This window comes from Tympanuchus pallidicinctus, unplaced genomic scaffold (assembly GCF_026119805.1).
Source record: "Tympanuchus pallidicinctus isolate F22 unplaced genomic scaffold, pur_lepc_1.0 scaffold27, whole genome shotgun sequence".
Classification (NCBI taxonomy): domain Eukaryota; kingdom Metazoa; phylum Chordata; class Aves; order Galliformes; family Phasianidae; genus Tympanuchus; species Tympanuchus pallidicinctus.
In genome coordinates, this window is record NW_026294744.1 from 627,804 (window position 1) to 641,262 (window position 13,459).

Here is a 13,459-nt window from a genome sequence, read left to right on the forward strand (position 1 = left end):
ACTCTAATGCCATCAAGTTATGAAGGGGTGAAACTCATCTGTATTTCTGGAGTAAGGGGGAATCGCAAAGATTAACTGTACTGGATGCCAAAGTAAGCAAAAGGACTCCGTTGCAACTGGCTCAGAGGCCTGTGCATCTTTAGTACAGATTGTCTCAGAATAGGGTAGTTCAAGGGCCCAAAAGGGTATTGGCGAGTTTTCAGGATAGCTGCCTTGGAGGCAGAGGATATTAAGTAGCTGTCTACCTTGTTTAGGAGGTAGACTCTTCTACCTCAGGAGACTCAGGAGACTCTTCTGTTGTGAGGTTGCTAAGAATAGAACTGCAGGTGCTGGTTGCTAGTACAGCGGTGCACTGGCAGCAATATCATACCAACTGGGACTCCCTAATTTCCATTCATGAGCTGATTCACCAACCGGAGAACCAAGGAGAAACCAGCAAGACTCGCTCACCCTTCAGTAGTCCCATATGACAAGTGCAAAAGTCCATTGAAAAGTGTTGCCTAACAGTGGACAGTTGTGGCCAGAGTGAAGTCACACCACATTGCTCTGCCAGATAATAACTGCAGACAAAGGCAGCCAAGTTGTATGCCAAAACTGACATTGTGAATGCTTTTTTCTCAATCCCTCTGGAAGCAGAGTTCAGGCCACAGTATGCTTTTACTTAGAGGGGTGTCCAGTTCACCTGGAATCGACTGCCCCAGGTGTCAAAACAGAAACCTGACATTTCTCACGAGCTGATCCAGAACAGGGAGAAGCTCCTGAATACCTGCAGTACACTGACAACATCACTGTGTGGGGCTACACAGCAGAAGTTGTTTTTGGGACAAGGAAGAAAATAATTTAAATCCTTCTAAAAGCTGATCTTGCCATAAAGAAAAGTAGGATCAAGGGACCTGCACAGAAGATCTCATTCTCAGGAATAAAATGGCAAGATGGACACTGCCAGATCCCCAAGGACATGATCAATTAAATAACCACTGTGTCTCCACCAACTAACAAAAAGGAAACACAACCTTCCTTAGGTGGTGTGAGCTTCTGGAGAATGCATATTCCAGATCACAGTCTGATTGTAAACTCCCTCTATCAAGTGATGTGGAAGAAGAATGATTTCATATAAGGCCCTGAACAGCAACAGGCCCTAGAACAAACGAAACAGGAGATACTTCACACAGTAGCCCTTGGGCCAGTTTGGACAGGGCAAGATGTAACAAAAAGTGCTCTGTTCTGCAACTGGGGAGAATGTCCTTGCTTGGAGCTTCAGGAAGAAAGGCACAGCTGACACACAAGTTTGACCCCAGGAGTTTTGGAATCACGGATACAGAGGATCTGAGGCCTGCTATACTCCTACTGAAAAAGAGATATTGGCAGCAAATGAAGAGTTCTCAGCTGCTTCAGAAGTGGTTGGTAGTGAAGCACAGCTCCTTTTGGCACCCCACCTGCCTGTGCTTGGTTTGGAGTTCAGAGGGAGGGTCCTGTCCTCCCCACATCGTCCAACTGATGGTACGTGGAGTAAGTGGATCACATGGATCAGTTTCAAAAAGGGAATCTCAGTCATCCAGGAAGCTCAGAAGTGATTATGGACTGGCTCAAAGACTAAAGATTTCAACGCATCACCAGAAAAGAAGGTTACACATGCTGAAGAGGTTCCACTGCATCATAAAGTGCTGGAAAATGTTTGCTGATGGGTCTGTTGCATCGTGAGAAAGCATTCAAGATGGAAGGCTGCTGTATGTACTCTTATACAATGAGCTGCAGAAGCTACTGAAGTAAAGGGTGAATGGACTGTTAAAGACTGCATTGAGACCAGCGAGCGTTGGGACATTCAAACCCTGAAGTGTACATTTGACAAAAGCCGCACGGTTAGTCAACACTCAGGGTTCTGCCAAATGAGCTGATCCTGCCCAGTCAAACCTCCTGCATACTGTAGAAGAGGACAAAGACCAGGTGGTGCATGTAAAGAACGAGCTGGCCAAAACAGGCTGGGTTATTTCTGCCTGAGACAAAGGCAAACCTATTCACGGGATTGCTTTTGCTCAGAGACCTAAGTGCATGTGGTGAGTATTGTGGATGGGGATGTCCATTGTGTACCTCAAGGTGATTGGATGCTGGGTGAGAAGAGCCAATAATTTGAATTGTGTGATGCTGAATTGCTACCTAATACAGTATGTCATCCTTGAAGAGAGCATTATGGGGTAACTCGTTAAATGTCTACAGTGCATTTGTGAGGTCTATATTTTATTGCTGAAATCTGTAACATCTTATCTTTTCTTGTAACCAAAACCAAATACTGCCTAAATTCCATCTCTCAAGAAAAGAAAAATTGTTTTCATTCATTCATATGATAGTTTGTGGTGGAAGGGACCTTAAATATTACCTAATTCCAAACTCACTTCGTTGAGCAGACTTGCCATCAAATACCTTGAAAACCTGCAACTATGCACCATTCATTTGGCCATGAGCCAGAAGTGTGCCCTTGTGGCCAAGAAAGCCAACAGTATCCTTGAGTGCCAGCAGATAGAGGGAAGCGATCCGGAATCATTCAGCAGGACATGGACAGTCTGGAGAGTTGGGCAAAAAGGAACCAGATGTGGTTTAATGAGAGCAACTGTAGAGTCTTGCACATAGGAATAACCTCAAGTATCGGTACAGGTTGGGGGATGACCTGCTGAAGAGGAGCTCTGGGGAGCAGGACTTGGGGGCTATGGTGGAAGACCAGCAGGCCAGCAGTGTGCCCTGAAGGCCAATGGGATCCTGGACTGCATTAAAAGGAGTGTGGCCAGCAGGTGAAGGGAGGTGATTCTCTCCCTCTACTCTACCCTGGTCAGGCCTCGCCTGGAATACTGTATCCAGTTCTGGGCTCCTCAGTACAAAAGAGACATGGATCTTCTGGAAAGAGGAGAGCCACAAAGATTATAAAGTGCCCGGAGCATCTTCCCTATGAGGAAAGGCTGGGTGACCTGGGTCTGTTCAGCCTTGAGAAATGAAGATAAGAGGGGATCTTATTAACATCTACAAATATCTTCAGTGTGGGAAACAAAGGGACATGGCCAACCATGTGGTCTGTGGGAATAGGACAAGTGGAAATGGCCATAAACTGGAGCATAGGAAGTTCCACAGCAATATGAAAAGAACCTCATGGTGAGGGTGACAGAGCACTGGAAGCCCAGAGAGGTTATGGAGTCTCCTTCTCTGGAGATATTCAAGAGTTGTCTGGCTGCCTACTTGTGCAAACTGCTCTAGGGAGCCTGCTTTGACAAGGGGGCTGGACTCCATGATCTGTAGAGGTCCTTTCCAAACCCCACAGCTCTGTGATTCTGCGATTCCTTTCTACTCTGCCTTGGTGAGGCCACATTTAGAATACTGTGCGCAGTTCTCGGCTTTCCAGTCCAAAAAAGACAGAGATCTCCTAGAAGGAGTCCAGCGGAGGCTACAAAGATGATAAAGGGTCTGGAGCATTTCTAATATGAGGAAAGGCTCAGTAACTTTGATCTGCTTATCCTGGGAAAAAGAAGGCTGAGGGGAGATCTGACTGATGTTTATAAATATCTAAAGGGAGGTGAGAGGCAAATGGCTGAGGCTAGGCTTCTCTTGGTGGTACATAATGATAGGATAAGGAGTAATGGCCCAAAACCTAAATGTAGGAAGTTCCATACAAACATGCATATGAACTTATTTATGTTAAGGGTGATGGAGTACTGGAACAGGTTGCTCAGGGAGGTTATGAAGTCTCCTTCTATAGACATATTCAAGACCTGTCTGAATGCCTACCTGTGCAACCTATTGTATTCCTCTAGCAGGAAGGATGGGTTCAACAATCTTTTGAGGTCCTTTTCAATCTTTGCAATTCTGTAACAACATCTCTGGGCAGCTTGTTGTGCTTCAGTCCTCTGTGAGTAAAAAATGTCCTCCTAATATCTTCTCTATGAAATTCCTCTTTAAATTAAAAAGCATTCCCTTTATGCTATCACTATCAAACTGTATAAAGTCGGTCTCTCTTGTGTTTATAAGCTCCCCTTAAATACTGGAAGGCTCCAATGAGGTCTCCCCAGAAACTTCTCCAGACAGAATAAGCCCAGCTGCCTCTGCCTTTCTTCATAGGAGATGCTGCTGCCCTTTGATCACTTTGTGGCCTCCTTCCAGACATACTCCATTTTCTAAATCTTTCTTGTGCTGGGGCACCCAGGTCTGGATGCAGTACTCCAGCTGGGACCTCATGAGGGCAGAGAATAAAGCAGTCCCTCTCCCTGCTGGCCATTCCTCTTTTGATGCAGCCCATGATACTGTTAGCTTTCTGTACTTCAAGGACACAATGCTAGCTGTCATCCAGCTTTTTATCCACTAGGGTCCCCAAGTTCTTCTCTGTAGAGCTGCTCTCAAAGAGTTTTTCTCCCAGTCTCTGCTTGTATCTGGGATTACTCCAACCCATACTGCACCTTGCGCTTTGCCTTGTTAAATCTCATCAGGTTCACCTGGACCCACAGTGGGAAATTATGCTTGTTCATCTGCTGGCTAAGGAAAAAGCTGTAGGAGAGGATGCTTAGAACTTGTCTAAGTTAGTGGACTAAGTTAGTGGTAAACTAAGTTATTCAGAAGCAGCTGTTGGATTTAAATTTCACACTCACAACCTGAATTCACTTCTGAAGGTAGACAAGCCTTTAAACATTCATGTATAGTACAATATACTTTTCCTTCTGTCTTCTGTAACTCACAGGTTTGATATCAGCTATCTCTGAAAATACTAACTTAGATTTCTGGCAAATAGAAATGAAGAAATAAATATATCTGAGTCAATTAGATTAAGAGTTTCTTACATTTTAACTCAGGTAACATAAGATAAAACATGCAATAAGTACAGTAGGGACAAAACCCAAATAAAGGAGTTTTAGTGCTGGAAGATGTGAGGGAGCAATTGAAAACTAGCACTTGAGTTCCACAATAGATAACACACACAGCTTAAGCACAGAAAATGTTGGAGGAGTGCTATAAATCTTAAAAGAAAGAAGCAATCCTTCAGGAATGTTTTCATTGCCTTTGGTACAGGCGTGTAACAGATAACAAAAATGGGACTTGTTCAATGTAATCTCTATATTTACATGGCTAGATGAGTGGTGACTCACTCAAAAATACAGACAGTGTATTGAGTCATGCACTCTGTTTTTCTGATGCTGCTTGTTGGAAATATGGAACTGCCATCCTTTTCATGTGCATTTAAATCCAACCAACAGGTTTCCTGAGCTTCACATGATGACCAATGAATTTAGTTACAGTAAATACAGACACACAACCTGTTGCAAGACAACTCTGCTCCCATTTACATATCTTCAGCATGTATTTCCACAGAGGAAAATTTTGAACACAAACCTAAAAGTCAGGCTGGGCAAGATTTATGTGTATGTGTGTGTGTATGAAGAAGCAGAGAAGAGAGAGGAAGAGAAAGATGAAAGAGAGAAGACTATATGATCTTGTTCTGAGCTTTCCATATGATTGTTGTCCTAAAAGGACAGGGGCTTTAAGACCACTGTACTGAGCTGCTCACACAGTGAGATGCTTGTACCACACAACCACTGAATTGGATGGATTGTGCTCTTTTATTCCCAGCACTGGAAGACAGATGCAGAATCACCCCGATGTTCCTACCTTTGCAGAAAGATTTTGTTGCCTGTGCTGTGATTACAAAGGAGTTCAGGTGAATGCAAACACTCCATGTTCCTCACATTGAACACAGACGATTTACTCACACTTTGAACACTTTCCTATAACCACTTCGCACTAATTGTGCCTGTCAATCCCTTTCACTTCTCCCAGCCAGCTGGCAGATTGAATTACCATTCGCTTTCTATCAGCTCAATGGTTAAACAGGGAGGAAGTGTGCAGAGGAATGCTAGGACTTTAGCCTAACCTGCACTGGTGGCAGTTTGTTTCCTGTGACTTCAACACTTGTTTTTTTTTTGTTTGGTTTGGTTTCTTGTTGTTGTTTGTTTGTTGTTGTTGTTCAGGAATCTATCCCTGGAAAAAAATGGTTAGAGATCTATGAGCTTTCATGTGACTAGTGCTATGTAATGTAAGGAAGGGTGGCGGATGGCCTACTCTATCACTGCTGGGAGAAGCACTCAATAACAGCAGTTTGTGCAGGCAGGACAAAGTGCTGTGACTTGCTTGCAGGTTCACAACCAAGGGAAGTATTCTTCATGTCTGCCAGTATGGGGGTAAATAATTGTCTAGAGCTAAAACTAGTGTTCCTATAGAGAAATTTCCAGAAACATCTACAGCATCCACTAAGACAGAACTGGTAAGAAACGAGTCTTCAGTTCAGACAGTTGGTAGCTCTGAGTGCCTTGAACTTTCTCCTGGAGATAAGGTAAGTACTAGCACATATACACTCACACAGATGATCTTTTACAGCAAGGAGTTGGGTTGCAAAAAGCAGTTTAAATGCTTTCTAGTGCTACAGGTGCCAACAGAGAGAGACATATGTTGTTTAACAGTCATATTCCAGAAGTGAACAACTCTAAAAGGAAGACACCTTGATCCCTGGTGATCCACAAAAGCAAGTCTGCAGTTGAGTTCACACTCTCTAGCTTCACTCTCAAAGCCAGATATGTTTATACAACTATAGGCAGCCAGGGCCAAGATCTGCAAGTAAAAACCATACCAGCAGCCTGCATGTAGTGGGTGATTCCCTTTTATTGATGTTCCTTTCTGCTGGACTGACAGAGTGTCTTGAGAGGTATGCTGCCTCCTGGAATCTGAGATCCAGGATGTTGCTGAAAGCATGCCACACCTTGTCAAGAGCGTGGAGTACTATCCCCTGTTGTCCTTCCATGTGTGCGTTAATGACACTGAAAGCCAGAAAATGGGCAGAATCGAAGAAAACTATAGAGCCTTGGGAGCAAAAGTGAAAAACACTGGGATGCCCAAGTTACCTTCTCAGTTTTGCCAGTTGGAGGAAAGAGGGAAACCAGAAATAGTTACATAGTTCACATCAGTTCCTGGGTACATGGCTGGTGTTTGTATGAGGATATCACAGTGGGACTTCCAATGAAGATTATAACCTGTTAGGGAGGAATGAGTCCATATGTCTAGAAGAGACAGGGCAATGTTCAGCAGCAGGCTGACTAACCTAGTGAGGCAGGCTTTAAACTAAAGGACTCAAGAAGTGGAGTTAAAAATGGCAATGCTGATGATATGCTTATGACTGGGGAATAAGACAGGCCAAACAGAACAGTAATAAGTGTTTCTTAGTTGCCTCCCATTATATGACCCAGAATGTCAGCCACGTCAAGGGTGTGTATAGCCATGGGGCATCCTTTTGAATCCCTAGGGATGAATTATGAATGGGTGGAGAGCTTATGGGTGAAAAATAAGGAGCAGGCAAATGTGAGTGACATCACTGTGAATTTTTACTACAGGTTGCCTGATCAGGAAGAGGAAGTTGGTGAGACCTACAGACAGTGAAAGCAGCCTCACAATCACAGACAATGTTTCTCCTGGGTAACTTCAACAGTTCTAGCATATGCTGGAAAAGCAACATTGTAGGGGATACACACGGTCCAGGAGGTTCCTGCAATATTTGGAAAATAACTTTGAGAGGTGTTGTGGAGAAGCCAATCAAGAGAGGTCAGCTGCTGGACCTTGTTCTTACAAAAAAGGGAGGACTGGTCGAGGGTGTCAGGGCTGGGGACAGCCTTGACTGCAGCAACCATGAGCCAGTGGAGTTTGTGGTATTCAAGGACAAAACAAGGCAAGAAGTAGGATTGCCACCGTGGATTTCAGTAGAATCAACTTTGACCTCTTTGGGGACCTACTTGGAGGTCTAGTTAGAGCATTGCAAAATAAGGGGTCCCAAGAAAGATGTTTTACATTCAAGCACCACTTCTCCCAAGGTCAGTATCGGTGCATCCCTAAGAGCAAGAAACCAGGCAAAGGTAGCGGAACATTTGCATGAATCAAGACCTCATGGAAAAAATAGAAGAGTTTATGGAATGTGGAAAAAGGGTATGGTAACTTGGAAAGAATATAGGAATGGTGTTAGGGTCTGCAGGGAAGAAGTGAGGCAGGCTAAGGCCCACGTGGAATTAAATCTAGCAAGGACAACAAGAAAGGCTTCTTTAAGTATATCTTCATAAAAAGGAAGTCTGGGGAAAATGTGGGTCTCAGTGAGGTGGGTGCTCTGATAATAAAGGATGCTGAGAAGGTGGAGATGCTGAATGTCTTCTTTGCTTCAGTCTTTATTGTTAAGACTGCCCCTTGGGTATCCAAGACCCTAGAGACATGAGAGAGTTTGGGGAAAGGAAGACTTCTACTTGGTTGAGAAGGATCTGGTCAGAGATCATGTAGGCAAAATCAATGCCCACAGGTCCACAGGTCCTGATAGTTAGCACCCATGAGTGCTGAGGGATCTGGCAAAAGTAATTGCTGAATTGCTCTTTGTCATCGTTGAAAGTCAGCCTCACTTTTCTCCCTAGGTAGGTGATGGAACAACTTATTCTGGATGTTATATTCAGGAAATTGGAAAAAAAGAAAGTTATCAGGAGTAGTCCACATGGATTCACCAAGGGGAAATCATGCTTGACCGATCTTGTAGTATTTTATGATATCATCACTGGCTGAGTAGATGATAGGAGAACAGTGGGTATTGTCTATCTTGACTTTAGCCAAGCTCTTGATGCTGTATTCCATAACATCCTCATAGTTAAGGAAGTGTGAGATAGATGAGCAGACAGTGAGGTGGATTGAGAACTGGCTTACTTGACCGAGCTCATAGTGTTTTGATCAGCAGCCCAGAGTGTAGTTGGAGACCTGTAATTAGCAGAACTCCACAGGGGTTAGTTCTGAGTGTGGTCTTGTTCAACATCTTCATTGGTGACATAGATGAAGGGACATGGAACACCTGCTGCAAGTTTGTGAATGACATAAACCTGGGAGGAGCACTAACACACCAGAAGCCTGTGCTACCATTCTGTGGTACCTGGACAGTCTAGAGTGTTGGGTGATGAGGAATTTTATGGTGTTCAACAAGGGCAATTGCAGAGATAGATGGAGATATTCCTTGGGAGGAATAATTCCATGTATCAGTACAGGTCAAGGGCTGACCTTCTGGAAGGAGCTCTGCAGAGATGGATCTAGGTCTCCTGGCGGCCTATAAATATCTTAAGGGTGAGTATCAAGTGGGTGAGGTCAGATGTTTTTTGGTTGTGTCCAGAGGCAGAAGAAGGGGCAAAGGGTATGAAAGGGCATAGAAAGTTTAATATGAACTTGAGAAAAATCTTCTTTACTTTGGGGGTGGCAGGGCACTGTAACAGGCTGCCCAAAGAGATTGTGAAGTCTCCTTTTCTGGAGATATTAAAAACCCACCTGGACACTTTCCTGTGATACTTACTCTAGGGAACTTGCTTTAGCAGGAGAGTTGGACTTGATGTTTTACAGAGGTCACTTCCTATTCCTGTGTTACCATGATTCTGTGATTGCTTATATCCACACACCTATCATCATTCATAATATGCATTTTTCTGTGCCTCTTGCTTGCTTGCCCCTTGCACTTAGCTCCCAGGCTGCTCTTATGCTGCCATCTACACACACATTTCTGCCTGCATTCTTAGACAGCCTTCATCAAAGTAAGAGACAGATAACTGCAGACTGTCTACACCCCCATAAAATCCTTCCCAATCTTCGTTGCTCTTCCCTTCTTCACCCCAAATTGTTGTCATTCTCCCAGGTCCCATACCCAGCCCTATACTAGTTACCTGTACTTCATTTATTTTGAGCATGCTGTGTGCACAACTCACTTATCAGATAGCTGTTCACTTCTACCACCTTGTCTGTAATCCTTATAAATACACACGAACTGATAATTTCTCTGCTTGCTCACACACCATCATTTCTCACCCCTTGTTAAATGAACTGTCATTCTCATTTAATCCCAATTCGTGCCTTACAATTTCTAACTCCACTAACCTATCCACATTTGTTCCATTCCCTCTTTCTGCTTCTTTTAGCTAGTGCCTACTACAGAGTCATAGGTACATTAGTTGCATCTTGCTTAATAAAATGTCATTCCTTTTTATTTGTATGTATTCTCCTAATTCAACACTGTTACTTTTCACTACTTTCCTCAGCTACTTCCCCTGTTAAATGTTGCCTATTCCATCCTAACTACAGATAAGAGGCATCCTTTGTTTCTAATAGGCAAATAACTATTGCACCTTTGAACTACTTCCTCAGTTTGTCTTCAAAGCAATACAAAACTAATATTCCTTCCTGTGCTCTCTTGTCCTGCACCTCCATTAGACTACCCTTTGCTCACTGATCTTTACAGAAAACCCAGCTCTTAATATTATCCTTATACGCTCTTTATTCTTCATTCTTCATTCATTCCTCATTCTCATGCTTCATGAGAACTGCCAAATTTTCATATTCGCAGTTCTCCTTGTCCCCATAATTTTACTTATCTTGCATTTCCTCACAATACCTTCACACAGCTTTTTCCTTTATTCTGCCTCTGCTCATAACCAGTCACAACATGTCCACAATACTCCAGCAGGCTTATAGCCTCTGAAATTTCTCATAGCTCTTCATGCTTCTATCCAAATATATGAGAGATGCTCTGAAAGTAATGCCTCCTATTTTACTTTGTTGGCCTACTACATCATAGGTGGATATGAAAGACAAGCCACGTTTCAGACAGCCATGCAGATATTTGTGAATGTGGTATGCAGGCTCTTTTTCATTGCTGGTGAAAATGCATAGTTAATGGAGGTGACTGTTGAAAAATAGTGTTTTGTAAATGAGAATATGCTATATCAAATAGTGTAATTGTGCTCTTTGTTGCAATTTAATGACAATAAACAGGAAGGTGTTACTTTCAGAGAAACCTATGTGCATTTTTCTTCCTCCTCCAGACATCCTTCCTGCACTGTGCTTTCACCATTCTCTCTAAACTCCCACTGCATATCCCCCACTCACCCTTCCTACATCCTTGTAGGTCCCTTTCATATTTTCACCCAGTATCCAGTCTGCATCTTTTCCCATCCCTCTCAAGTGATACTTCCCTTTCTGAGTCCTAAACTTTTCTCCATCCATGAACATTCTCTCTGTCCAGTTAACTTGCAGTAGTTTCCCTGTTATGCTAATAACCTTTGCATGGCTTACCTGCTCTAAGTACCCAAAATATAGCACAGTATATTGTGGTTTATTTTCAGCACTTAATACTCTCCCTACAAACTCCTGAGGTATTTCCTTCTATGAGTTATTTAGTTAATTTTTCCCTGGGGAAAAAAAAAAAATAAATAAGAAAAACTAAATATATTGGTTACCTCAAAATATACCACCTTCCTACACAAAGCACTCCTGTCCTGACCCTTCTGGTTTATCTTCTCCCCATATTTTGAGACCTCAATCTGCAATCGTACGTTGTTTTCCTCCCCCTACCATGCTAACAGACTCAGCTTCTAGTGCTGACATGTGTATCTAAAAGTACAAGTCTTTATACTATGTGTTGTTGAAACCACGCTTAACTCTCATTCTCTACTGCTTTTGTCTACTTTTTCTCAAAGAAAGGTAGTTTAGTTATTTTCATTTTTCTGACATCTTAAGTGTTTTTGTACCACTCCTCTACTTACACACTTGCACAGGCCACATATTTCAGTGCCTGAGAATGTCTTTCTTTTTTGTCTGGGTATTTTCCTGAGGGCACAGTGTTAAGTCAAACTTTACATACCATTTGCACTTCTCATGCAACAAATCACATGAGCCTAAGAGTTAAGAGTGCTTTTTGAAACTCTGCAGTTCATAACAATTGTCTGGACCATACAGCACACTTCTCTGTTTATTTAAAAAGGGAAGAAAAAGCACATACCCACTCCCCTCTAAATAACTGGTTTTGCAATATAGGACTGAGAGAATGTGTGCATAGCAGCCCTTTTCATTCCAAAATATCCATCTCTCTGAATAATGCGTATTTATAGTTCAAGAGATAGGACCAGCACAGAGCTTTCTCGTTTATTTTAATAAAGGATTAAGAACTGATCAGAAAACTATCTAAACCATTCAAGGATTTTTTCCCCTCTTAGCTAATAACATTTGGTAACTCCATAAAGACTCGCCAGTAACTAACTTAATGCTTTAAGCTGCATTTCAGCTGTTTAGATGAGAAACAGCTTTCTATTTTGCTCTCTATATGTCTGTATTTATTTGTTGTGTGCTGCATTCTTAGAGGACGCTTACTGAACACTGAAAATTGTACTTTAAGAGTAAGTCACCCTACCATCCTACACACAAAGTGAGTGTATCTTTTTCACCTAGCCACAGATGTACAGGGTATCCTTTGATCTCCAGTTCCTTCCAGAGAATTTAGTATTGGTTTTGAGGGGAAGGGTGATTGATTCAAAGGTCATGAGTAGGGTTTTCAGTGTCTGACTTGCACAAAAAACAACAAAGCTTCAGTGAAGTTAAGTACCTGAGACAGGAGAAGTCTAGGAATTAGGAATTTTGACTTTGCGTGTCATGGGCTCTGAGTTTCCCTTAGGGCAAGTCTGCTGTGTATTCTGACGCTGGTTCCTGCAACCTCTACGCAAGATTTGCAACTCCTTTTGTTACATCTGAAGTTTCTTGTTTCCGTCTTAAAATAAAACCAAGAGTCTCCTTTGTTTCTGCCTCTTAAATTAGATTCCTTTAGCACCTCATATTTTTCCTCCACTGTTTTCTTACCAGGGATCTAAACAACAGTGTATAGAGCAGGAGGAGAGAGGAATCTCAAGACTAAAGCAAGCTGTAGGGTAATTAGAGGTGGGGGAAGGAGGAGGCACAATGGGAAACACATCAACATTTGGGACAGATCTACTTCTTGCAAGACACCCCTCCCCAACTACCATTGTAATTCTTTAAAGAATCCCTCTCCCCCCTCCTCTCCCCGCCCTCTTAGGACCCTATTAGAAAACGTCAAATTTCCCTTACCGTGGTAGGAGTAACCATGGCATCCGTGTAAATGTTTCCAGAAAAGTCGACATGAAGAGAAAGGTAAATGTAAATACGTTCATTCAAAGTCCCAAAGTTGTCTGCTTGGGTTGTGCAGAGTTGCTCTATGGAAGAGGAGCCTTTAACTCTGAGTCCCGTGAACATAATCTCCCCGATTATAACAAACCAGCTCAGCCAGATGGCTCTGCTCTGTAGATTAACCCTTTTATTGCCATACTCTACTTTCACTGCCTACTGTTTATAAAAATTTTGCCTGGCTGGGGAATTTCAGAGAGCGACATATTTTTTTGAAAATAACATAATTGTCATAAAAGTCTATCTTTTTTTTTTCTCTTATATGCTTTACAATACCCATAATGTGTCTATTTTTTATTTTTATTTTTGGTTTGTTTTTTTTTTAATTATTTTTGTTTCTTGTTCCAACTAATAATTTCATTCCTTTTCCTGTCAAAATCTTTTCATATTATAAGGAAAAGTCTTAGTACCC

At 42.4% G+C, this 13,459-nt stretch overlaps 1 protein-coding gene across 1 annotated transcript in view; it reads right to left on the reverse strand.

Annotated features, from left to right (window-relative positions):
* Positions 1-13,113, reverse strand: part of NTF3 (neurotrophin 3) — a 64,988-nt gene extending 51,875 nt beyond the window's left edge. The window contains exon 1 of the mRNA XM_052690570.1: positions 12,952-13,113. Within this exon, the coding sequence (XP_052546530.1) occupies positions 12,952-12,969 (18 nt within the window). The 5' untranslated portion in view covers positions 12,970-13,113. The remainder of the gene's footprint in view (positions 1-12,951) is intronic.
* Between the last annotated feature and the right edge of the window lie 346 nt (positions 13,114-13,459).